Source organism: Falco naumanni, chromosome 7 (assembly GCF_017639655.2).
Source record: "Falco naumanni isolate bFalNau1 chromosome 7, bFalNau1.pat, whole genome shotgun sequence".
Taxonomy (NCBI): Eukaryota; Metazoa; Chordata; class Aves; order Falconiformes; family Falconidae; genus Falco; species Falco naumanni.
The window spans coordinates 45,962,773-45,988,538 of NC_054060.1; the positions used below are offsets into that span (position 1 = coordinate 45,962,773).

Genomic DNA, 25,766 nt, shown 5'->3' on the forward strand with positions numbered 1-25,766 from the left:
TTAAAAGTTTTAAAAGAAAGTGGTAATTTAAAATAGTAAATTTCCTACTCTGTGTGGTTTTAGTCAGCATTTGAAATAAGTCAGACAAACGTTATGCTGAGTGACAAGTTCTCCCTTTCTCCAGCCCTGTTAGAAAGCACCCCTTTTTTAGAAGTACTGATTGGCTTGTGATAAGTAATCTTTTAAATATCAGAACCTTTCATGTTCTGAGTAATTTTTTTAAGGCAATAAAGGGGAGAACTTTAAAACAGAAGAGAACCAATGAGAAAATGCCTCTTACTTGTCTTGCTTGATCATCCGGCATCTTGAATTTCAAATTTAGGTTACTGTCTAGCTCCTTGACCAGTATGTTTAGAGATTCATTGTTACGAGCATCAGTAATGGAAGAACAGTCTGGTGCCTGGGTTTCTCCATGCCCAACAATATCTCTTGGGATACTCAGGATTGGCTGGATTCTAACAATAAGCAGAACCAAGACAAATTAATAGCACGTGCTGCATGTCCCTGATCTGTAAATTTAAGATTCAGCTATATATCAACTGACAAGCCTCACACTGTAGACTGCTACAAAACATGAGCTGCACATCAGAGGAGTTCAAGGGCCACCCTTCCCTTGAAAAGTCATTAATAAATAAGGTCTTTACTTTCCATTTTAAAGCACAGAATACCGGTAAATAACAGACAATGCAGTAGATATAAGACACAGGAGGTCCTCATATTATGCCAGTAAAGGACTGTATGAAGTTTAGGACTAAACAAATGTGAAAAAGAAAGTGCTGAAGTTTTTTAAACTGAAGTTTGATTTCAAAAACATCAAGAGGTAGCCAAATTATTTGGGAAGAACATTCTAAGTTGAACACTGTTTTTAATTCAAAGGAAGCTTCAGGACATTTGTGGATAGGAACCTTTGGTTTAACGTATGCTTAATACCAGAATTACACCGACTAGGAGAAGAAAGCTTTCTTGTTATCACTATTATAATGTAAAGTATTTATTGCAACATAGACACTTTTTTTTTATCCTATGTAACAACAAATATTACTGACTATTCCACAAGTAAGCTGGTTTCCTACTTCTGCCCCAAAGAAAGGAGCCAGGGCTTTGCACTCCTAATCATTTTTTTGATATTTTCTGGTCTTCACAATTTTCTGTTATTGTAACTAAGGCTAAGAGGATGCATGCAATCTACAACAGCTAATTGTAGTTATGAAACAGATACCTCATTTTCTCTCTCAAGGTCTTCTTTTTTATTTTTAAAAATATGATCTACATTCAGACTTATGCTTAAATCCTTATTCTTTGAGTAATACCGTAGATATTTCATAAATTCACCTTGTACGAACAGTCAGGGAAGAATCACCATGAATTGGATCTGACTGTTACAGCAAAGATGACAATAAAACACTCTCCTTCTGTGGAACAGCCAGAGAAGGCGGTCCAAACACATCTGTACTGTTGATTACTAATTGCAGCCATCCTCTCCAGAAAGAAAACACTCATTAAGAGAGTGTGAAAATTTACAAATATGATTTTATAAAATCAACACTTGCCTGAATCCCCTATTTTCTGGGGGCAAGAAGTAAGTTGGCAGTTCTTCTGGATCAGGAATTTTGGGAAAAGATTTCATGCACTCTGTTCGCTGAGGCCAAAGAATATGCTGTTTGTCCTAAGGGGGAAATGAATTATTTTTTATTATTTGATCAACATTTTAAATATTCTAATTAACAAGCTAGTAAGAACATAAGGAAAAGTATGGAGAAAAAAAAATGCAGAGATCTTTAAAACTATTATTTTTCCATCTTTTGTGGACTATAAGCAGTTTAGTTTCCTATCTTTACTCAGCTGTACTGCTTTATTTGCAGCAGATATTTACAGAGGTGACTAAGAACACCACCCTATGATGCAGTGGAGTTTCAAATGATGGGAAACTGGTACAGAGACACTACAGAGATGCTTCTACGTTGAAGAAATTCAGAATGCTACATTCTCCAGTGCTGCCACACATCAAAACTGTAGCCCAAATGCTACTAAGTTTCACATAAACAAGATCCAATCTTTCACAAATCCTCTTTGAAAGGGCAAAGCTTGGCCTCTTCACTCACTCTACTGGACTCTACGCTCCACACTGACACAATAGAACGAGCAACAGGAGAAGACTGCAAGGACTGGCTGTGGTGGCTTTGGTTCGCATGAAGATCCAAATTCACAGATGTCATACTAGAAGTTGAAGAGTCTTCACCAAACTAGAAACAGCAGAAAAACAATATTTAATAAAGGAGACTATATTACGGCTGAATTTCTGTACATTATTTTCCCCTCCCACTACTTCTGTAGGTAAGCTCATTGATGAGCTGAAATTTGGATAGCAGAAAGAAAATAAATGGAAATCTAAGCCTCTTGATCCACTCATACCATGGAAAAGTAATATTCATGTTGTAAATAAGTCAACAATGAAAACACAAGTGCAAATCAATTAAAAAAATGCTTAAAGGTACCAAGCAAACATTTCTAATAGACCACAAACAAAATCTACTAGACTCCATAGCTCTAGTTCAAGTCAGAGTTACTAAGACTCATGGCTTACAAAATTATCTTGATAATCTGAATTTATAATTATTATAATAGGAAGAACATCCATGAAGAAAACAGAAGAATTATTCCTGCTTCTTAAACTACTTAAGGGGAAACTCCAGAACATACTCCACCATGGCAAAATAAGTGAAACCATAATGTTTATCTGAAGTTTTAACACAGCAGCGGTTTGCCTGGGTGGCTGTTGTTTTAGATTTTCAGTATTAGTATGCATGTTGTTCCCAGTACTCCTGCCACAGACATCCTTGCTGTGCTGTCTAATTCAAGGTATACAATCAGCAACTACTAACAAAACCAGGCTAACACCTTATTTTTGGGCTGCAAAAGCACTCACTAGATTCAACACCACTGAGTTCTGCTCTTCCATTTGTTAATTGCTTATGGCAGGTTTGTGCTCCTTCCGGTAGGAAAAAAGATTAAATTGGAAGAGGCATGCAAAAGTTGTGTAGCTTGAGTCATACGACAGTGTAATAAACAAAATAAACTATGATCCATTTTAAGGCTGTTGGGATAAGTGATTAACACAATATTATTTTAAGCACACTTCTAAGCTGTTACGTTGGAATATCCTTTCCACTAAAGAGTAATTCTTGTTCCATATAGCACATGTACATTAGAAATGAACACTAGAACACTAACTCCTTAGAAAACCTTTACCTCTTGGTTAACACTAGCTGCATAATGCTTTTTCCTGTCCTCTCTGAAGGAAACTGAGTTGGAAAATTAAAAATTATGCTTCTGCTAGCATGTCTGAAATGGAGTATATTTACGTAAGAGAAATCTGTAATTCCTTAAGTGAGGATTTTTGTTCTTCCTCAAAAGAAAAACTTGGCTGTTCTGTGCAGGTTGAAAAAGCAAAGGAGCCAATATAGAAGTGGCTGGTTAACTCACAGGAAACTAAGACTTTGGACTAAAATAAAGTTTTTTGATTCAAATAATTCTAACATTTCTCTTTTCTAAGCACAACTAAGTCTTATACAATAAATGATCTAGATTTCTATAACCCAGTCTATCTCAGCCTGTATTACTAGGAAAAGAAACTAGCACTAGATACTTCACACTCTGGAAAAGACACTAAATGACTTCTCACTATAATTAACACACTCAAAGCTAATCAGGCAAATGGGATGCAAGTTGAAGCAGTGGTATCAATTCACAAACCTGGACATATTCCACATTTTCAAAAATGTCTCCGCGGTGATAACGAACAGGCTGGTCCCACTGGCAGTGCAAACTATGCTGCTGGTTGCCCAGTCTACAAATCTGATGGTTCCCTGCAGAGCACAAAACATTTTTTCTACTATGTAAGCAAGGTTTCCAAGGAGACAAAGACAGCATACAATCAATCCCTCCACCCCCAGTTTGGTCTCAATCCTTTTTATTTATTTAATCAACACAGAGTAAACTCTGTCTTTGAATGACTCAGAAAAATCCCTGTTCAAGAACATACCGCAATTCCTTTTTTAAGAAGCAAAACACAAGAGCCATGCAGGGCCATCTTAATACATAAAGGAGATACGTCCTGACATTAATCTAAATATGTGCTATTCTTCATCACTATAATGAGGATGAACTCTAAAAAGTTTTACCTAATTGAGCTTCTTTTGCCATCTGTGTCTCGTGAATGATGTTCCTCAAGATTTGTTCCTCCTGGATGAGCTTGTACTTGTCTAAAACATCTTGTTGCCTAAGGTAATGGTCATGCTGCTTCTGATATTCCTTCAATTCATTTAATGTTCGCTGAAGTGATCTTGAAAATTCAACAGTAGAAAAGATTTACTTTGAACCTTTTTTAAAATACCAGCTTTTCCTACAGTGTTGCACATTTTCAACTTTGGGTTTCTTGAAGTATTCTTATGAATGAAAGTTGAAAAATCATTATTCTATTTGAAGTGTAAATAATTGCTGCAACAGAACAATAGAAGTGAGACTGTATGAATTGCCACTAGGATGCTGTTTTAGTTACCTATGCTGGGCTTCCAATTTTTGCTCAAGTTTTTGCTGACATAGGACAGCATGCTTCCTTTTTACAGCTTGCTCAAACCCCGGTTTGGCCTGTAGAGCATGATCGTAACAGAGGACCGAGTGGTTGTACTCTCCAAGCATCTGAAGAATGATCGAGAGAGAGAATTAGCCATTGCTTGATAACATTTAATGAAAAATACTCCACTCTTAAAGAAGTCATTAACTCAAATTTTAATTTGTGTTAACAAGCAGCCTCTCATTTCTGAAACTCAAGTCACTGTATCATCTGCTAGAGAGAGGCTGCAGGAGAATTTCCCTGGGATTTATTTCCAAGCATAGATAAAAACCTCTGTTGAAAGGCAGACTTTGGACGAAAATATCTTGACAGAATCTTAAATATTAAGTGTGAAATGCACATGGAACACAAGACACATTGTAGAAGAGCAGAGCATTACAAATCAAGCTAGAAAGATTAAGTAATATTCAGTTTTCTACAAGTCTTGGAAAATAAAGATAGTATTTACTGCGTATATATTTCCCAAAGTGTAATAGCTGGTAAAGAAGTCACTGTAATCCAGAGCTGCATGGACCACAATAGCTGCATCTGCAGAGAAGTGAGCCCGGTGCAGAATATTTGCCAAATTTACCAGTGCAATATCTTTGTTTTGCCTAAAAGAAGAAAAAAGGAGAAGAAAAAAAGAAAACTCGGTCCTTAAAGAAAGTCAGACTATGTAAGAATCATGCATAAGGACACATTCATTCATCAGTCATATATTAATTATGTAATTTGATAAAAAAGTGTCTAAGCTATATATATGCCTAGTATAGCACATAAAGACTATGGACAAGTTAACAGGGATTATTCCTCAGGATACAGTTTTAGAAACTAAAACCTGCTTATACTAATTAGGATAACTAGAGAAGAAATCTGAAAAGACATATTTATTAGCAATTCTTACCTTGAAGAAAAATGCAGGGCACGCATGGCACATTCTACTACTTGGTATGGCTCATTCTTTATTCGCCAGTAAAAAGAAGCCATATTATAGAGTACCCAGGAAGAGGAGTTCTGCAGTAAAGAGAAACACATGAACTGTACTAACTACTAAGACATGAACTAAAAGCTTATATCGGGACTTTAATTACTATGGGATGGAAAGCCGAGCACCAAACTTCCTCTAAGTTATCCTCTTCCTCTGGAAAGCTGCCATTTGGCAATAGTGATGAATGTTCAGGAAGAATGAACTAGCATATAAATGTATTAAACAGATTTCAGTACTATTGTTTCTTCTTTGTTCTTTCAGTACCTGCATTTTTGTTTAAAAGCCCTTATTACCTTGACAGAGCAGTGAATATGGCTTGCCAGACCATACCAATGTCATTAAAGATGACAGTAAGTATCTATTTACTGGCTTTGCTGATGCCTTTTCCTACCTTTGCTTGCCTAGCAGAAAATGTTTTTAGTCTGCCTTTTGTAACTTAAATGTAAACCAAAGATGTATGTGCAAAACTAGTACTGGATTCGATTGCAAGTCAGGCATACCTAATCTTGTGAGACCTTTCTAGCACTCTTTTGTGTATACAGAAAGATTAGAGTTTCGTACCTTCATTAGCCCGTCATAAATACGATGACCTATTTCCTCTATACTTCTTCCCAGCCTCCGTGACAAGTATGTGAAGATTGGATCTTCTTTAGGTAGCAAGGGTGCGGAAAGATTAACTCTTTCTTGGACACCCTAAAATAAAAATTGAGTAAAGGTATTTGCTGACACTTTAACTAGAAGTAGAGAAACAGACTCAAGAGCATGACTCCCAGGAAAATTTAGTGTTTCGTTATTTCACATTCCTATCATCCTTTCATATCAAGATCTTAGGGACTTGACAGGATAATGTCACCTTTGACAGATGAATAATATATATTACTGTAGACAGACAAACTAGAAGCAGCCAAAAGCAGCCTCTGCTTGTGAATGCTATAGGAGAAATACTAATTTCTGGTAGCACTGTGTATCCAGCAGCTACTGACTTCACTCATGATCACTGAAGCACTTAACGTTTGTCAGGCTACATGCACACTATTAGAGTATCCCTACATCTCCTCTTTCTTCCTTCATGAATGACAAATGTACTCCTTTCAAAAGTACATCCAGACCCAGGAACAGAGCCAAAAACCTTCAGTTCCTGTTTGTATGTAAGAAAATCCTTATTTGTAGATAAAGTGTTATTTTAAAGACTTGTAATAAAATAAACATGAAGGTATAAGCACTAAAGCTGTGTCTGCATTAGAAAATTTGCTTTGTATTAGCAAATTAATTTACTAATTATCTTTTACTAAAGTAAAAAACTAAAAAAACCCCAAAACCCTTTCTACTAGTAAAGAACAATTATCTCATTCTCTGGGTTAGGGCTTGGCATTCAGACACCAAAGAGACCATCAAGCATGTTAGGAGCTACTAAGAAGTCTGCAAACAATTTTCTGACCCTGAATCTTTATACAGTTTAACGACTCTGTTCAGCACTCTCCCATTTTCAACTGAAACAATTCACAAGTTAGAAGCATTTCCAATGGAAGTTACCATTTTACTAATGAAACGTGTTATGAAAACAAAATACTCAATTTTCCTAAAAAATGCCCTGTATAATAAGGCAAACAGTAACAAAAGATATTTTTAAAATACAAAAAATTATTTAAAATAATTTTAAAATAAAAGAGAAACAGGATCTGTGTATCTGATGGAACTGTCCTCCTATAAGCAGGTGCTTTAATTGGGGCACAACTGTGCTTTTAGAAAAACGTCTGAAACAGTCTTGAAAGATTACAATACCTTTCAATCTTGGCTGAGAACTGCCAGTAAGAGTTTTCTATTCCTCTTCCTGATGGAGAAAAAACACATACTTGCATTTGCTCACTTACCCGTAAGTGCTGAAAAGCATGAATACTGTATGGAAGATCTAGAACTTTTGTACAGTCTGGCTGCTGTAGGTCTGGAGGCACTGGTGACTTTGTGTCTATATAGTCTTCAGGGCTGAGGACATAACAACATAACACAGCAGACTCCAGATTAAAATACTACTAAAGCTCATAAGAGACAGTAATGTAGTCAACAGACACTGTATTCCGAATTGACCATTACAAAAATCCCATGTTTGAGCACAGCAGACCATTGCTGATGTCTTCCCAGATTTCAGTTGTATCAGGATGTCATCACTACAGGATAAAGTAAATAAATTTCTGTATGCTTTAGAGAGAACATCAACATTTGGATAGCCTCCAATATGTATCAGCATCAACCTAGTGTACCACTACTATGATTAATGATCTACCCGCCAGGCAAATGGCAACACATACAGATTAAAAGACTCTCCAACTGAAACTAACAAACCCCAAGTATTAGTCAGAAGCCCAAATGAAGGTATCTGAGGATAAAATTATTTTTTTCCCCACTTTGAGTACTCATCTGATTATGTTAAAACCCATGAAACTACAGAAACACAGCAGTCAGCCCTGAAGACGCTACCAATGAAGCTGTCAAGCTCCCTACCAATGTCAAGCAGACTGTCCACACATCATTTACTTGCTAAGCACAGGGCATGAAATATGACCAGAAGGTTCAACAGCTTGGTAATCAACAGAATTTCATTCAAATTTAAGTCAAGACAGTTTCCACTACAAGAAGTATACATCTAGCTCAGAACACTCAAAGCACACTCAAGCAAATTCAACCCCCTTCTACATGATGCACTTCAGTTTAATTCACATGCTGGGTCATATCAGTACAGAATTACAGCAGCAGAACTGACTGGGAACCTGGGAACAGAATGGAGATGTTTCAGAGTAGGGCTAACATGGGCCGTTTGGGGGAGACAGCATTTCTGTGTTGCACCCTTTTATGATTTATGTCAGAGGTTGTTTCAATTTTATTCCACGCTAAACACAAAATAAAACAATTGTCATCTAAAGAATAGTCAGTGATAGTATTTTTCTTTTTACTTGCATTTAGAGGTTTTGTTCATTTTCTCATTCAGTAAAAATCTTAAAATAGAAAGCATCTCATTACCGGATATCTTTGCTCTCTAAGGTGATGTATGTGCCATCGTATAGATCTAGGTCCCCCAAGGGCACCTTTGCTTTAATGCAGTCCGGATCCTCTTTATTATGCCTTTGTTCCAGCCCTGTGTCTCTGTCCTCATTTTCCTCTATATGAATCTTTTGAGCAACTAACTGTTTCTGTAGGAATAAAAAAAAAAAAGGAAACAGAAGAATGTATACTGATGAAAGCAAACCCTACGGATGCTAGAGTTGAACAGTCCAACTTCTTCCTTAAAACAAAGTCTATCTAAAGAAATTCTAAAACGCTCTTCACATTTTGGGAATATTTCCCTACATTTTATAACATCTGTAGGACTTCTTTTGATTTAGATGGAATATAAGTACTTTCATTAGAGATAATATGATTTGAACAGGCCCTTATTTCACCTGCTGTACCTAAAAAAAGGGCTAATAGCATTCCAAATTTATGGTAGGCCACTCAAAAAAAGAAGAAACAATTGTTAACAGCACGTCAACTTTTCTGTATTTGAAGCCTTTTCCTCCACTGTAAGACCTCATGGAAATAACATTAGAGATTGCAAAAAAAAATTAACTTCTTAACCCTTCAGTGTGCTACGTACAACTGAGGTGGCAGGTTAATGCAAGGACTGAGACTAATTTCTATACATCAGCCCATCATGTACCTTAGGAGCTACCTTTTGTGCCATAAAGCTCACCAGCGCTAATGACTATTAACAGTGAATGGACTAAAGATCTGTCCCAGCAGAGTAAGCTGTATCTAATTCTCACCCAGATCTGCAAATTGTAAACCCATTAAATATCATAAGGATTTGTGTATGTTGAAAAGAGAAGAACATTTGCATTTTTAAAGCCACACATTTGATTACACACTATGCAATACTAGAGAGATATATAGTAGCAACTTGTGCAAGATCTTACAATACATAATGTCTGCTAGAAGTCATTTGTATGCCACAAATTGTGCATTAGTAATTTCCAAGCCCACAACCCATGTCCTTTTTTTGAAAGGCTTACAACTATTGTTCCACCCATAGCTAGAATGTCCACTACCACAAAAATAACTATACCTCGATGAGAAAGACTGGCTGAATACAGTCACACAAGGGGCAGTCCTGCTAGTTTTAATCCCTTCCAGTGCTCCCATTCACCTAAAGCTACCCCTGGTGCTCATCTAACTTCTCAGTGAGCTAGTTGCACTAATTTGACAAAACCAAAGCTGGCATAAGAGAAAGCAGTGCATGGCCAGAAGAAAGGCCGTGAGCTGTTAGCTTGCCCAGCCCATATTATATTTAAACTTTAGTTTAAGTTATCAGTTCAGGTTCATTAAAGCCCTTTTTAGAAGGGTGTTCTCAGACTCTTTTTCAACAATAAATGGGCTTGAATTAAAACAGAGCTGACCTGCTCTGTATTCTCCTGGAATATAGTAGTTCGCAACAGAATCCAGTATCTAAATGACTTGACTTAAAACGTTAGGATTTATGGATAACAGGGAATGATGCAACTGAGGACAATGATAACCAGTTGAGCAAACTTGAGGCACAAAATTCTTGAGATCTGAAGAATTCTTCATCCTTTCACTGAAGCAGAATTACACCAATAATGACTTCTATTCCCCATTTAAATCTAGCACTAAAAAGCCAGTGAAAAAAATTCTGCATCTTCAGAAATCAGTTAGTATTTAATATTATACTTTACCTCCAGTTCTTTGAGGTAGTTAACTGTTGTTTCTTGTCTCATGAGTATTACCAAATCATGTGGGTTCCTCAAGTTCATTGGTGAATCCACCTGCAAGACATTTCAACAGTCCATCACATAAGGCATTCTCCTAATTAGAATGATTTTAAACGGAAAGAAGATATGTACATTCAACTACAGTTTGTCTGTTCAGAGGTTTTCTGTTGACTCAGCATTCATAATAAGTCCATAATTTAAATCTGTACTTCAAACAACACTGTTATTTGAGAATCCAAAGGAGACCATGCTTTGATTTTAAACCTCTTTTAATTTTTTCAGGCATACAAATTCTAAGTGTAAGAGGCAAGTAAATTTCTCACAACAAACATTACTAGGAGCACCCACTGCTGAGATACTAGATACCTTCTATTGCAATCACAAAAAAACCCCATTTGATAGATTTAAAATTCCTCCATTTCGTCCCTCAATAGGCATAAAGTACTTCAGCTTCAAGTCAACTCCTCCACGCAACTGATTTAACATACCAGCTTAGCGTTAAGATCTACTGCCTTCAGGATTAAGACATAAATGAACAAACTGAAGGGGCAGGCAGATGAAGACTAAAAACTCTGTTACAGAAGACGGTGCTACAGCTTCCATAGCTATGCACAGGAGTTGGCAGCTTAACGAAGAGCAACATCATAGGTAAGTCACAGACAAGAGTGGTTATACGCCAGACCTTTACTGGTCCCTAACTGGGCTCAGTAAGCCATGGCACTTCACAGCTGGAATACCCCAGCCTCGTCCTCGCACCAAATCAGTTCTGCTGCCTGCCTGGGTGGCAGAAAGTCACTGCAGTGTCTTGGTGCACGAACAGCTGAGCTGATCAAAAGGCTCACCACAGTCAAAAGACTCACCTCCAGGCTTCCACCCCGCTCCCTCGAGTCTGCCAGTGTGATATGAGTTAGTCCTGCGTGTCAGCTCTGGTGCCCACCAGGCTCTCTTGGGAGCTAACCCAAGCTCTGCAGTTGAACGGGACCTAATTCCCTATCAGTTGCTTTACTTGAATTAGTAAATTAAATTAGCTCACGGAGGATTCATTGAGTATGAGAACAGAAGCAAGGAAATGGACAGTGAATGTGTGATCACAGGAACGGTGACAAGGACAGCAAGATCTTGCATTTTAAACATAATGACTGTTACAGTACACTGTCTACACCAAGATGTTCCTGGATCTGCTCAGTTTCCATTCACGCTTTCAGGATACGGAGATAGGTACTGCATAAAGATGTAAGCACTACCTGTGCGCTAGCGCTGATACCTCTACAATGGCTGTCCACGATATCTATCCAAGCTCGGTGACATTACAATTTAATGGAAAAGTTTGCCATATATACACGCACAGGAGAACCTCCTGAGCTCCAGGTCTTCATTTTTTGTCAATTTTCTAAACAACCTGGACACATTTCTGGGACTCTCTCTTATTGCAGAGAACTGCATCTCCAGCAGGACAACAGCAAGTTTCCTGGTCATCGTGTGCCCTGCCAACAGATCAGGCCTTGAGCCATGTTCTCTTGGCTGTGAGTCAGTGAAGAAGCTCAGATCTACTTTCTTTCGACTACTGACTATGAAGTCTATGTTCCTTGCAAGCCTCCCTACTGAGTAAGGATCCTGTCCTCCAAGATGAAAACATTTGGCCCTTTTATCCCCCACCTCAAAAAAACCCTAAAGGTGGTTTTGGCTACATTTGGCTAATATTCCTTTCCAATTCAAAAGCTGAACTGCTTCTTTTAGTATGGAGCCATTTTCATGGGTGGCTACTGACAGTCCAAATACTTACACATAACTTTTTCTGCCTTAGCAAATCAATTCTCTTATATCACCAGATGAATAGAAAACGATGGGTGCTACTGACACCAGTTAATTTTTACAGCATGGATTCGGAGATTATGAATTTAACTGTTGTCAATAAAGGATGACCAAGTATCTGCAATGATCCAGAGAAGCACAAAAAATACCACGTTAAAAGAAACTAACAATGCTGTTAGTTGAGGTACTGAAGTCTACAGTCGTATTTCATATTTTCTCCTGTGGGCTCCACCTCACTTTGAACTGGCTGCACACAAACCCAGAGTTATGCACTGAATGTAGCACTTTTGCTAGAGGCCTCATTTGCTTGAGAAAATACTGCAAGCGAATAAGAGATGAATTGGCAAAGAAAATAAGGGGAAGTTTTACTGTGTTTAAGGCACATAACCACCCATTCCAAACCAGCACCGTTCCTCTGACATGTAAAGGCTGCGTGCACACTACACTGTCACTGAGAACAAAGTCAACTATCAGCTTCCCTTTCAGTGACAAACTGCATCTGGGGAGAGACTTTTTGCAGAAAGTTACGCTGGCATCTCCATTTAGAAAGCTTTATTCTGAAAGATGAACAATCTCAGCTTATTATTCATTCAGAAACATATTCAGGGACAGCTGCTGGTTTTAACTTTTGATAAAACACTCTCATGGAAGTTAGGTCTGAATTTAGTGTTTGGGAATTTGAAGTGGTATGTTACCTATCCAGCATGCATGGGTTGACAGAAAAGCAACGCAACAAGTACCAAATTCTTATCAACTATTACCTGGCAGCAGAAATCAAAGTGACAAAAACAATCAAACAGCAGTGTCGCTGAATTAATGCATAAAGTTGTGTCAACCCATCAGGAAATCAATCTCAAGTCAAGCAGCATGCATGGTATTTTTTAGATTTTCACTTCTGGATCTGACCTCCATTTGTCATCAGCAAATGAGCACTTTCTAATAATAGCAAACCCCTTCAATCTAGTAGAAAGTTTATATTATTAAATAACCTTAGCAGTGCATAAACCAAAAGCTCTAAAACCAAAACTTTAGTAGTAAATCCAACCTTACATTTATTTAACTTGATCATTTCTGACATTGAATGTTCAAGACTTCCACTGCAGAAACTATCAGAAGACTATCTTTAGCTCCTACAAATAAAGCCCCATTTTAGGTGCAATAATTTCAGAAAAAGAACTTGAATGGAAAAATTAAGCAATGACACTGGACATTCATGCAAAGTTTGAAGCATGAGCCAGCACATTCGATGCATTCAGAGCACTTTTGGCAGCTTATAAAAGTGAGCTGAATATACTGTATCAGTTCTTATACTCTTCAGTTTATACATTTATAATATGAAGGCATTATGAAATGATAACTGAGGAAATAAAAAGCATTCAGATCTACAAAAAAATGTGGTATATGACAAAAAGTAAAACATGCCTAATTGAAAATCACAGGAGAGCTTATAAATTCATGCCTGCAAAGGAGGAAAATAATGCCAACTTGGCCTTCAACAGACATCAAGTTTGGAGGATGACTGTGCTCAAGCTTAAGAATTTTATAAAGTGCAGTTTCCTGATCTCATTAGATTGGTCAAAAAAGTAGCCCTGCTGTCAAGCAGGGGAATCCTCTCTTTTCTTATTACCTTTAATTTACAGCTCCACTGAGAAACAGGCCAGTGAGTTCAGCTGAAAAATAACTTTAAAGACTAAACATTTAGCTTTCAGCCAGGTCAGCAGGCTAGTCTGAATTGGCCTCAGGTGAGCCCTTCATCACCCCCCACTCCATAGCCACAGCCAGGTGGCTCTCAAACTGCAGCCTGCTCCTGTCAGATCCAGCTAGCAATACCGTCCAGACTTCTGGTTCGTCATCCACCTTTTTACAACGTCCCTCCCCAGATCAAACATGCTTTCTTTTACAGTGCCAGCCACCAATACTTCATTTGCCATTGAGGGCAGTAATGTCATCTCACGAGGAATTTGGCACGGTGAGTAGGTAGCAAGCAAAGATATGATATCCGCATAATCTACACAGCAGAGGTAACAGTAAGCACCAGTGGTAAGGTAAGTGGGCAGCAGCACATGCCGAAATAGAGAACGCACACTCTGAGCCCTGCAGAGCTCCCCACTCGGGTGCTCACACTTTACCCTGTCCTTGCTGCTGGTGCTCGAGTGCCACCTACCACCTTCCTGCTTTCCACTGCAGCCACAACCCAAACCCCAGAAAATTAAACCCTGAATAAAAACATAAGACATGCCAGAACCTTCCTGTGGGCTGCCACTTAGAAAAATTCAAAAACACAAAACACCCCCCAAAGATTTGGAAAAGCCCTCAAGAGCTTCATTCACCTGTGAAATAATTCTTTAGTCAGAAATACAGTAGCCTAAATACAATGTCTTTGATGAATACCTGGAGACTTTTCTGGATTACATCCCTTCCTGCAAGAAAAATACTCTAAGTAGATTTTAGAAGACACTGGTTTGATTCAGTCTCATTACAGCTCTTACAGACACTTGGCGCTTCTAATAGTCACCCAGAGACTGATCTGGCTGTGGAAATACCTCCAGTTTCAAGAAAGTATCTAAAACAAAACAAGAGACTGGTTCCACCAGAGAAGTTCTGCATAAAATATCAACTAATTTTTCTTTTATTTATGTCTGTTGCCTTTCCAGAGTTGAACTACATCTTCATGGTATCCATTAGAGAAATTAGTTCTTTAGACAGAAAACAGTAAGCAACATGAATAGTACTGGATCACTTTGAGGAAAAAGCACACTATATCCACAGTTGCATGTGACCTTACGGTACAAAAGGTATGTATTTACTAGCTCATAGCCATGGCTCCCCTCTTTTATGACAGCTCAAGTATTTGCTGTACTGAAAGCCTCCTGCTGTGAAATAAAGGGCATGTGGCCCCCATCTTACTGAGCTTCATCAGACTTGCTGAAAACAGTCTTGGGACCCCTGGAATGAGTAAGTTTGTATTTGTCCTGAGCACTGCTGAAGATGTGTGTGGTACAGTGTTTGCATTTAATGTCAGTTTCTAAACAATTAACTATAAGGAAAACAGAACAAAACTTTGCTCTTGGAACTAGCATAGGTCTGACTTCAGCAGTTAAAACCTTACTAGAGGGCAGGCGTTATTGCAAAAGCTGTCATGCTTTATTTCAGCACTGAAACAGCTGCAATTAAACACCCTGGTGTTTGTTCTCAGGTCCTCTTTTTTACCTTAGGATTGAATCTGCTGCCAGGCAGCACCTGGTCTTACTTTAGCGTGCTATACCCTCTTCCCTGCATGCAGAAAGCTGCAGATACACTCCCTGCCCCATGTTAAAAACCACTTCACATTTGATGCTTCCTGTCACATTTAAGACAGGAGCTGAGGATGTTACCACAAATTCAAACTGCATTAGAAATGGTATCTTTGCTTTTATGTGATACAGGACATTGGCCTGCTAATACTACAGACCCTTCAGACCTTCATGCAAAGCCTGTTGTGCCTCATCATCTGATTGGGGGAGTCAGACAAGCGAAACACAGACAGACGCTGTGATTTAGCTCATCTTCTGCAAAATGTAAGCAACTTCCCAGAAGACTCTGCGGGGTGAAATGGGATAGGCACAGCGCGTGCTGACAGTAAGCTGAGTGGAGACTCTTGCACCTGAACAGATGCTTGTTCCAACTGATTTTACCTCAAAGCATTAGGCTGATGGCAAAGCACCACATTCATTTAGTCTTCCTCCAAAGCACTGAAACTGTGACATTCAAGATGAAGTGCTTGAAAGGCAAGGATCTGACTTCAATTCAAACACAGTAAACACGAAAAAATGGTGCTGAAAAGCTTTCCTTGAACCTCTGACTGGCAGAAAGCCTGCCAGTAAGCCACTTTTAGAATAAAGTGTTCTCTGTTTAACTTTGTCCAAAGGTGAAAGTCTCTTTATAAAGCACAGCTCAAATTTATTCACTGTCACAAAGTACACCAAGAACCTGATTCAACAAAAAACCAAACCAAACCAAGACATCAGAGTTGAATCAAACCCTGAAGTTTTAGAGAGTCCTCTGTGTTCCACCTGCATACACCAAAGTCTCTGAATAATTAGACTTCTAAGTTTTGCCAAATCTTCTGGTATATTTTTTGCCATGATCCAGTTACATTGGACCAGGAACTAAGTATTGAAAATGATTGTCAATAAATGCTCCAGTCAACTATTTTTAGGTAAGGCTTTTTTTAAAGAACTGTGGAAATCCCCCTATTAAGTGAGGCACAGGAACACCAAAATCAGAACAGCGAGTAGTGCCTCTACCCTAAAGGCGTTCCACTGCATGCAGAAAGCCGATTATGACAGAAAAAAGCTGGAAAAGATACTACATCAAATGACAACATACAGCAAAATGAGCTCCTCATTTGTTTTATAGGCTTGTTTAATAGATACTAGATCTTTTGTCACTGTACTTGGAAAATGAAGGCTTTTCCCACTTAAATAAGCTGGAACTCCTTGCAGTCTCAAGCAGAAGCAAAGGAACTAGAAATCAGTATTTGCCTTTTTGGTATATTCTTGCTGTCTTGAAATACTTTACACTTCAACATGATGCTAACCATGGCATTTCTGAAAAAGCCACAAAAAATTCTATATAGGTTTCACTGCAAGACAAGCTACAAAACTGGTAAATATATGCTTTGGCTTATCCAAATGATAAGCTGGGTGTGTCAGAAGATACTTGTTCCAAAGGATGTCATTGAAAAATTCACACAGAAAAATGACATTGTATTAAGCTTTTCTAATAAGTATTGAGGCATTTAAAATCTTACTGCTGCAGAACCTGTTAACAAACAGCATTATTACGTGTTTGGATATTACTAAGAGTAGCAGCGCTACAGGGAAAACTGACATTTTACACACTTGCAGCACATTTAACAGTCCTGTGGACTTCACTCTTTTGGGCTCTGATGGGGCCTTCACCCAAACATGTGCTTGGGCCACTTCCAGGCTATCCTTTTGCTATGAAATGCTCAATATGGGGAAGGCATGCCTGGCACCAAGCACAGCTTTCACCACTGAATAATCAGTTTTGAACAGTTGATTCATATCATCTTCTCAGTTTGTCCTACCCTTATTTAAAAAGTGATGAAAACAGACAAGAGGCCAGGAAATCGAAGGATGTGAGGATGTTAAGAGAAATGGGACCTGGGAGCCACTCTGTGCCTGGAAGACAAAGGCCACATGGAAATGCCAGGAGTGGGGGAGCAAACCGGACACTGTGCCTAAATACAGCCAGAGCCACGGCTGGGGCCTTCTGGAGTTACAATCAGAACCACTTCTGTGTACATTACTATGCTGGGCCAGATCCAGACATTTTTGTATTAAAACTTCACTGTCAGCAGTCAAATCCTGGCATGAGATTACCTGCTAGACTGCAGCAGGCTGGGAGGCACAGGCACCCACAGCTGTGTTTCAGCAGCTCTTCGGATCTGCCTCAGCTCCTGCACCTCAGGTGCAAATCCTTCACTGCTGAGTTGAGAACAGTGAAAGGTGCTTCACCACCACCATCACAAGAACAACAAAACCTGCATTTCTGACTGCACTCCACATACAGGCCACCACAAGGACTACTTTCGTCCAATCTGGATCTAGCTGTGACCTTCACGGCAATAAAGAAGGAGGCTGCGCTCCCCTGTGAGTGAGGTGCGGTTCCAGGTCAGCAGCACCCCATCAGAAACAAGGACGTTAAGCATCTCAGCCACTCACTGGCCAGAATGTTTAGGTTCAAATGAAAAGGCAGAAAATCTAAAGTGAAGTTGTTTGGGTTTTTATTTTTTAAATTATTTTTCACACTAGAGGCCTAAATCTCACAGTTTTTTGGTGACCAAGAGAGAATTTTTAGAACACAAGTTTCCCTTGTCCTGGGATAAGCTGACCTATGCTTCAAAACCATCATGCTTCAGCTTGCCACACCCTGGGGCTGGATGACATCTAATGAACTGCAGTAGACCCACACCAATCTCCAGCCTGGGTCTCTTTGCACTCACTCATAAAGAGGCACTGGCAACTGTTTTGGGGAAGGCATACTACGACATTCAGTAAGAACAATTTTTTTATTATTATTTTTCAGCACACAACAGACTCGGAAGGATAAGAAATTCAGTCAAGAAAGAGGACATATGGCCAAGCAAACTAACCTTTAGAGAAAGAGCAAAGCAACCATCTACCTATCATTTTCAAGATACAACTGAGTAACTGCTTAACGTATCACAAAATATGCTTCTGTAAGCAGCAAACAGCTTTTTATTTGGCTGCACTAGATTTTCAGCTTTCCTTGGTTTTGGATGGCTGCTTTTCCTCTAGGCTTGGGTGTATGGACCACTGTTCTTATCTCAACCTGTTAGCACACACATACAGTTAGCTGGCAGACGTCAGTAATGCATTAACCAACTCTAAAACCATCCATGAATCATTTTGCCTTGCTGCAACTTGAGGCACACTTGCTTTCAAACCCACAACCAAATTAACAGCTGTTCGGTAATATTTCCTCTCTATACTTGTACTAAGCCAGAATGAAGCACAGTACTGCACTGCAGGAAATTTGGATGGCGGGTTTATCGAGCAGCTAGTCTCCTTAGCCCTGAACAGGCTAACCAGCATTGCTCATTCATTCTCTTCTCTACATCATCTCTAACAAACCTCAAAACACATGGCAACACACGGAAAACAACTTTTTGCCACCTCAGATTCCTTGCCAGAGGCTCTCTAGTCCTAGCAGCACTTTCCCAGCTCTGCTCTGGCCTGTGAGGTTTCTTTGCTTCTTTAGCTACTCAGAACTAACTTTTTCAGCATTTTTAGTAGACCACATAGAGGCAGCCAGTTTGAGTCCCCACCAGCTTTCTCAGTTATTACCGCCTCCATCAAGCAATCTTTAGAAAGACCCTGCCTCAGCTCTGGTATGTCAGATCTCTGAAAGATAACAGCACTTGGTCCCCATCAGTAAAGCCACAAATGACTACTGAAACTGCTTCCTGCACTGCACTTAATCTGTCAACTGCCTGTCCTCTCTTTACACTAAGTTTCTCTCTTCTCTTGGACACTAATGTTTCTGTAGAGTTGTTAGTTTCCCTACTGGTAGACAAGCACTGTCTAAAATGAGTTATACATTAGCCTGAACTTTATACCACGAGTTGTGAAATTCAAAGGCTTATAAACATGTGCACTGAGCAGATATAATCTCACTACAGACACAACTACTCAGTCCCTGGCTTTGCAGTAACACATTTGAAAGTGGACTCAGACTAAAGGAAGAATACAAACTGATCCAGAGAATGATGTATTTGACCCTGTAGAAAACAGGCTACTAGAGCAACAGATACAGCTTGATGACTCTTCTCTTGATGGCTTACTGAGACAACGAAATGTTAATATGCACTGCTGGGAATTAATTTGTTTCATCAGTCAGAAATTCTCACTAGAAACTGGAACAGTCGGGCCTACTTAGCAAACACTCCCGTTAACCAGATGAGATCTTGCTGATACACAGAAAATTGCTCAGTTTGTGTTAATTTTGCCAGTCCTGCCAGTTTGTTGTATCACTGCAAACTCCAGCTCAAGTCTCAGTCAGGGCACTCTGCTAGTGGTCTTAGGCTGCAGGAAAAACAATCTCACTTGAATGGAGTCTCATACTAAAGGCTTACACCTTTGCTGCACTGTAAGGAGAAACAGCTAACAGAGTTTAGGGCAATAATATAAAATATTCTCACCCTTCTTCCCTCAAACAGATTCTAGCTATTTTGCATATAGGCCAGGATCTGTAACTTCCGCTTTTAGCTCACCATCCATAGCGTACTCTGGCAACAAAGAAAACAAGGCTCACAGTAGCAAACTAAAAGCTACAGGGAAGTCACTGGTGTTCATCTGGACATCCATAGCCAGTGTCTCATTTAGCAGGGGGAATGTCTGGGTCTTACTACCACCGAAGTTTTGCCCACATCTTATTTATATGGGCTTCATTCAGATAAACTGAGGTAGTCCAAGTGAAGATTAAGCCTGTCCCTCCATAAACATTTAAAAATGTGTTTCAGATTGCTCAAGAATGGTAATATATCTAAAATTAAATAACATAAATACTAATTAATACCACCACTCCTAACCACCAGACAGCATTAGCCACTTCCAGTTAGAAACTGCTGTGCTGGAAGTGCTGCAATCAGCAGTGCAAAGTCTAATAGTGGCTGATCACCAGCAGCATCCCTCAGGGATCAATATCAGAGCCAACACTGTTTAATGTTTTTACTAATGACAGGGAAAAAAAAAGAACCTCAGCAAGACTGGTGTCCTCTGCAAAGGCAGGGCAGGAATTACCACAGTGGAAGGCAGGGCTGCAGTTAGGAGAGCTGGATAAATAGGCTGACAGGGAACTCATTAAGTCAACAACTGCAAGCACAAACCCAGTGGCTGGGATGCAACAGCCCTGTGCAGCAGGAAAGGCTGGGGCTGAGCAGAAAACAGCTTTGCAGAAAAGGATGTTTGGGCTTTCGTGGGGAAAAAGTTGGTGATGAGCCAACAGCGTGCCCTTGCAGCTAAGGCAGCCAGCTGCATCCTGGGCTGCAGCAGCAAGGCTAGAGCCAGCAGGGCGAGCGGAGTGATTACCCTCCTCCACCAGGGACCCATGAAAACACACCTGCTTCAGCTTCCCCTCCCTGGATTCAAGGCCAGCAAAGCCCATTTGAAGTGGTGAGGGGCCTGGAACACCTAACACACAGAGTGGCTGAGAAGCAGGCTGGCTCAGCTGCAGAGGGATATTGCTGCTGTTTTCAGTTTCCTGAAGGCAGGATACAGAGAAGACAAAAGCCAGGCTCTTCTTGAGGTGCAACAGTTAGAGGCACTGTACATCTGTTGCTACATGGGAAATTCTAATTAGAAAATATTAAAAAAAATTCATACCCAAGGCAGTTGTCCACTGGACCAGGTGCCCAGCAAGGCTGTCAAACCCCCATTCCTAGACACAAAATTCAGCCCAGTAGGACCCTCAGCAACGGGATCTAATTGGCCCTGCTTTGAGCTGGAAGGACAGGTTGTGTTACTCTGTGACCCTACTTAGGTTATCGTGTTCAAACCAGTAGCAGTTTAAATTTATTCCAAACGTGAGTCTTGATTTCAGAGCTGTCTTCTGGGAGGCAAGAAGCTCCAAAATTCAAACTTGTGCTGCTGCGCAAGCAGCAAGAACTAGCACAATGGATCGATACTTGGATGTTCAAAGGAGGAGGCTAAAGTGCTATGGGAAAACTTGATGTGACAATATTTTTCTACAAAACAAGGGTTGATTTATTAGCACTAGGAGCCAGTGACTGACAACACTCTACGTACACTGAGAAGCTGAAATGCCAGACACTGCAAATTAACACAAGCAGCTGCACAGCTGAAGAGTTTGAGACAAACATGGGCAACGGCCCCCCTAAAAATGCACTAAGTAAAAACAGCTGGAAAGAACGACTGAATGGCTAAGTGTTCTGGTGAAAATACAAGTTCTCATGATAAATACCAACATAATGAAGAATATTCTGAGAAATTAAAGCAAAGGGATACTCTGCAGGGAAATTTTAGGCTTATGTTCTGTTAATAAGTACTTAGGTCCTGGTATTAGGAAAAGGATAGCTCAAATATTTTGGAATATTGTGGTTCTACCAATGAACTGATAAACCAATTATGAACCATCCCATTGCCAATGCATCACAGAATACCTCCAGTTGGAAGCGACCCCTAAGGATCATCAAGTCCAACTCCTTGCAGGACTACCTAAAACTAAAACATATTACTAAGAGCTTCATCCAGACACTGCCTGAACTCGTCAGGCTTGGTGCTGTGACCACTTCTCTGGGGACCCTGTTCCAGTGACCGACCACCCTCTCAGAGAGGAGCCTTTTCCTAATGCCCAATCTTAACATCCCCTGATGCAATTTCATTCCATTTCCTTGCATCCTGTCCCGGGTCACCAGAGAAAGACCAGCACCTTTCCCTCTGCTGCCTCCCTTGAGGAGATTGGTGAGGTCACCCCTCAGCCTTCTCTTCTCCGAGCTGAACAAACCAAGTGACCTTGGCTGCTTCTCTTAAGTCTTATCCTCAAGACCTTTCACCATCTTGGTCATCATCCTCTAGATACACTCTAATAGCTGATATCCTTACATTGAGGCATCCAGAACTGCACAGATACTCGAGGTAGGGTCACACTAGTGCAGTGTAGACTGAGACAATGACAATTCCTTCCTATTGCTGGACAATAGAAATTATATGTTGGTTTTGCTAATAACTGTTGAACCACAATTACATTTTGTCATTTAAAACAATATTCAAGTTCACTCCAGAAAATGCCGACTCTTTTCATTCTCCAATATACAAGTAAGTGGAAAAACATGAAATTCAGAGGTGCTCTACAGGGATGGCAGTAGTGACAAATTTAAGTATCATTTTCACAAGAGCCAAGGAGATGATAGTAATTAGATACTGACATACATCTCATTATGAAAATTCACTGGACAATTGACAGCACTACATTGCAGCTATTGAAAAATCCAGAGCCTCGTATTCCAAGCAATACCATATTTATAATTTGCATTTCTTTGCTGGAAACGGATGGATTAATTTTGACCATAAAGGTAAGTGATGTTATTCCACAGATACTGCTTTATCACCTCAGCTATAGACATAAAGAACTTTATACATGGAGCATGGGAATGCCCCTACTTAAAAAGCATTGGTAACTGTAATAGAATAGTTTACTGCATAGCAGTGGTACAGTGGGAGCTTCTACCTGTACCATCAGTTAACTGACATAATAAAATGCTATTTCTTACAATCAGTGCTGAATTTAGCTAATCAAATTTTCAAGTCATTTTAGCTAATTAGTTTTTTCAAGTCACAGCTGCTTTTCATGAATAATCAGAATCAATACTTGACCCAAGTTTTATAATATACAATTGATACACACATGCACAGATGCTTCCAGACTATCACTGTATACTCTTATCACTTCCCTGCTACATGAAGTGGGAAAGGGGGTGAGACAGCACTGGAAGTGTTGTCACTCATTAATTTACGATTAACTAGAGTGAGAGAGTACCTGGATCCACACAGCTGAAGTGCCTGAGAACAGTAAGGACAGCAGGGGCTCTCTGCAGAGAGCACCAGTTCCACTCGTCTGAGGACCCTAACGCTTTCTGACAGGAGACCTGACCAAAAACTCTCATGAAAGGAAGGAGATGTTAACAGACACTCTTCTCTCCAGCTTTTCCATGGGGGGGAAGGCCACACCGCCTGCTACACCGATTAACTCTTCCACTGCAGAGGGAAACCGATCTGGCGGTTCTGCCTAAAAGCACAGCAGGTACAGCGTGCCAGTGGATTTCTGGTGCTGCTCGCCTTCCGACAGATGGAGCAAAGCAACCAAGAAAAAGCTCGAACGCGAAACACGCACCGCCTCCCTCAGCGCCTTAGCGAGAACGAGGCACCGCCGGTACCGAAGACGCTTCGACTAGACCCACATCACTGCCCAGCGGGGCACGGCGTGGCTCTGCGCCAGGGAGGCTGCCCGCCGCTTCGCTTTCCTCCTCCCAGGGAACGAGCAGCAGCAGGGCGGGGATGCGGGGAATCGCGAACTGGCCCGCAGCAGGGGCTGCGCCCGCCGCCGGGAAGGAGCCCGGGGCCGGGCCGGGCCGGCAGCAGCCGCGCGAGGCTCACCGCGCGCGTGGCGGGCCAGGCCGCGGTCCCGCCGCCTTCGCCACCAGAGCAGGGCCCCGGCCCGTCGCGCTGCAGGCGTTCAGCGGCTGTAGGCGTTCAGCGGCCGCAGGCGAGCACCGCCGTCGCTGCCCGACACGCGGTTCGGTTACAGCCCGTCCTCGGCTCGCTCCGACCCGCCGACCCCTCCCCGGGGCCCCGGCGACTTCCAGCCACGTTTCGCGAGCGACACCGTCTCGCCGGGGGAGACACCCGTGCCGGGGCCGCCGGGAGCGGCTGCAGCAGCTCTCGGACAGGCGCGGCTTCGCCCCGGTCCAACGGGCCACGTCCGCCCTCCCCTGCTCCGGCCAGGTCAGGGCTGGGGGTTAACGGCGGCGTGGGCAGGGGCTCTCCCTGCCGCCGCAGCGGGCCCCGACCGCCGGGGCGGGCGGCTGCGGGCAGCTCCCCGCGCTCCCGGGCCGCTCACCTGCTGCTGGATCTTCCCATCCTCGGTGACCACCCAGTGGGTGGTGGCGGCGGCGGGCCGCGTCCCCGCGGACAGCAGCGAGCACAGGCCCAGGGCCCAGCCGGAGAAGACCCACACTCGCCCCAGCCCGCCCCGCCCGCCCGCTCCTGCCGCCGCCATCTTCCCCAATCCCGGCCTGCCCGCACCACCCGGAAGCGGAACCACGCCGCCGCCATTTTGGGAGGGGGCGGGCGCACCTCCCGCGGCGGAGCGGCCCCGCCTCTCGGCAGGAACGGGGACAGGCCCCGCGGCGGCCCGCGTTTCCAGGCCGGCAGGCCGGGGCGGCCCCGGGTCGCTGCTTCAGACGGCGCCAGTAGCCCGCCGGCCCGGCCTGCTGAGCGCCCGGCTTGCCCTGCGGCGGCAGCAGCCGCGGGGCGGGGGAGGCCGGGCGGGTTCCATGCGGCAGCACCGCGTACCGGTAGCTCCGCGCACAGCTCAGCCGGCGGCAGCTTAACGGAGCCTGTATGCGCTTGGAGCGGCCCCCGGTAAGGGCAGAGCCGCTGTCGGGAGATCAGGGCTGGCTGTAGATGCCAGCAAGCAGCATGCGCCGCCGCGCCGAACGCTTTCGTTTCAGAGGACGCGTTTCTGCGCAGCGCACGCCGGAGCGCTCGCCGGGGCGGCTGGCGGAGCCGGTGGAAGGCAGCTCTGAAAAACACGGCGCTCCGCCTTCCTTCAAACGCTTTTCAGTTACAGAGAAAAATTTATAAACTTTTCCTTTCCTGTTTCAGTTAATGCTAAATATCGACCCTGCAGCAGCCGCCGCCGCCGCCTGTTTTTCCCCAGTCCTGAGCGAGATCCAAGAGCTGCCGCACTCAAACTGTGGTCTGACCTTTCTGAGTTTGCAAGCAAGCTGCGAAAAGCTCTGCTTCGGGGGACAGCAGGCTTCCCACAGCCTGTTGGGCAGTAAAATTTGTCTGGAACTCAAGCTCATTAAGTAAAAAAAAAAAAAAAGTTAGTTTACAAATGGTGTCATAGTGGTTAAACTAATGCAAGGGATCCAGTTTCTCTCGGGACAGAGGATATATTCCCACGAGCAGGGTAGTCCCTTACTGCTGCCAGAGTTTTCACATCAGGTGTATTACGGATTTCACATAAAAAAACTCCAGGCCGCTATTCCAAGCCACTCTTACTCTATCATCAGATACTAATAATTTTATTGCACCATCAACAGTGAGGTTAAGACAACGAATGACTTGATTTTCACACAACAATTCCCAAATAAGATTTATGACATGCAGCTTTTGCTGAGTATTTAATTTCCTATGCAAAGTTTTGCATTTAAAAGTTGAATTACTTAAAGTTGAGACAGCTAACGCAGCCTTGCTAACATCTATTCCTTAATGGCTAACAGCTCAATACCTCTACAGCAATCTAAGTTGTCACTAAAACA

General features: G+C 41.9%; 1 protein-coding gene across 2 annotated transcripts in view; it reads right to left on the bottom strand.

The window, feature by feature from the left end:
* The window catches only part of TTC17 (tetratricopeptide repeat domain 17), a 59,620-nt gene extending 35,109 nt beyond the window's left edge, over nt 1-24,511 (bottom strand). The window contains exons 1-13 of one of the 2 annotated variants that reach the window (XM_040600005.1): nt 24,338-24,511; nt 10,325-10,414; nt 8,616-8,785; nt 7,472-7,583; nt 6,162-6,293; nt 5,517-5,626; nt 5,082-5,226; nt 4,559-4,698; nt 4,182-4,342; nt 3,754-3,866; nt 2,103-2,243; nt 1,551-1,666; nt 281-455 (exon numbers count right to left, since the gene is read on the bottom strand). In XM_040600005.1, coding sequence (XP_040455939.1) covers nt 281-455; nt 1,551-1,666; nt 2,103-2,243; nt 3,754-3,866; nt 4,182-4,342; nt 4,559-4,698; nt 5,082-5,226; nt 5,517-5,626; nt 6,162-6,293; nt 7,472-7,583; nt 8,616-8,785; nt 10,325-10,414; nt 24,338-24,496 — 1,764 coding nt within the window. In that variant the 5' untranslated portion in view covers nt 24,497-24,511. Of the gene's footprint in view, nt 1-280; nt 456-1,550; nt 1,667-2,102; nt 2,244-3,753; nt 3,867-4,181; nt 4,343-4,558; nt 4,699-5,081; nt 5,227-5,516; nt 5,627-6,161; nt 6,294-7,471; nt 7,584-8,615; nt 8,786-10,324; nt 10,415-24,337 lie in introns of those variants that run through there. The other variant, XM_040600006.1, reaches the window with a different exon arrangement.
* Nucleotides 24,512-25,766: the final 1,255 nt, after the last annotated feature.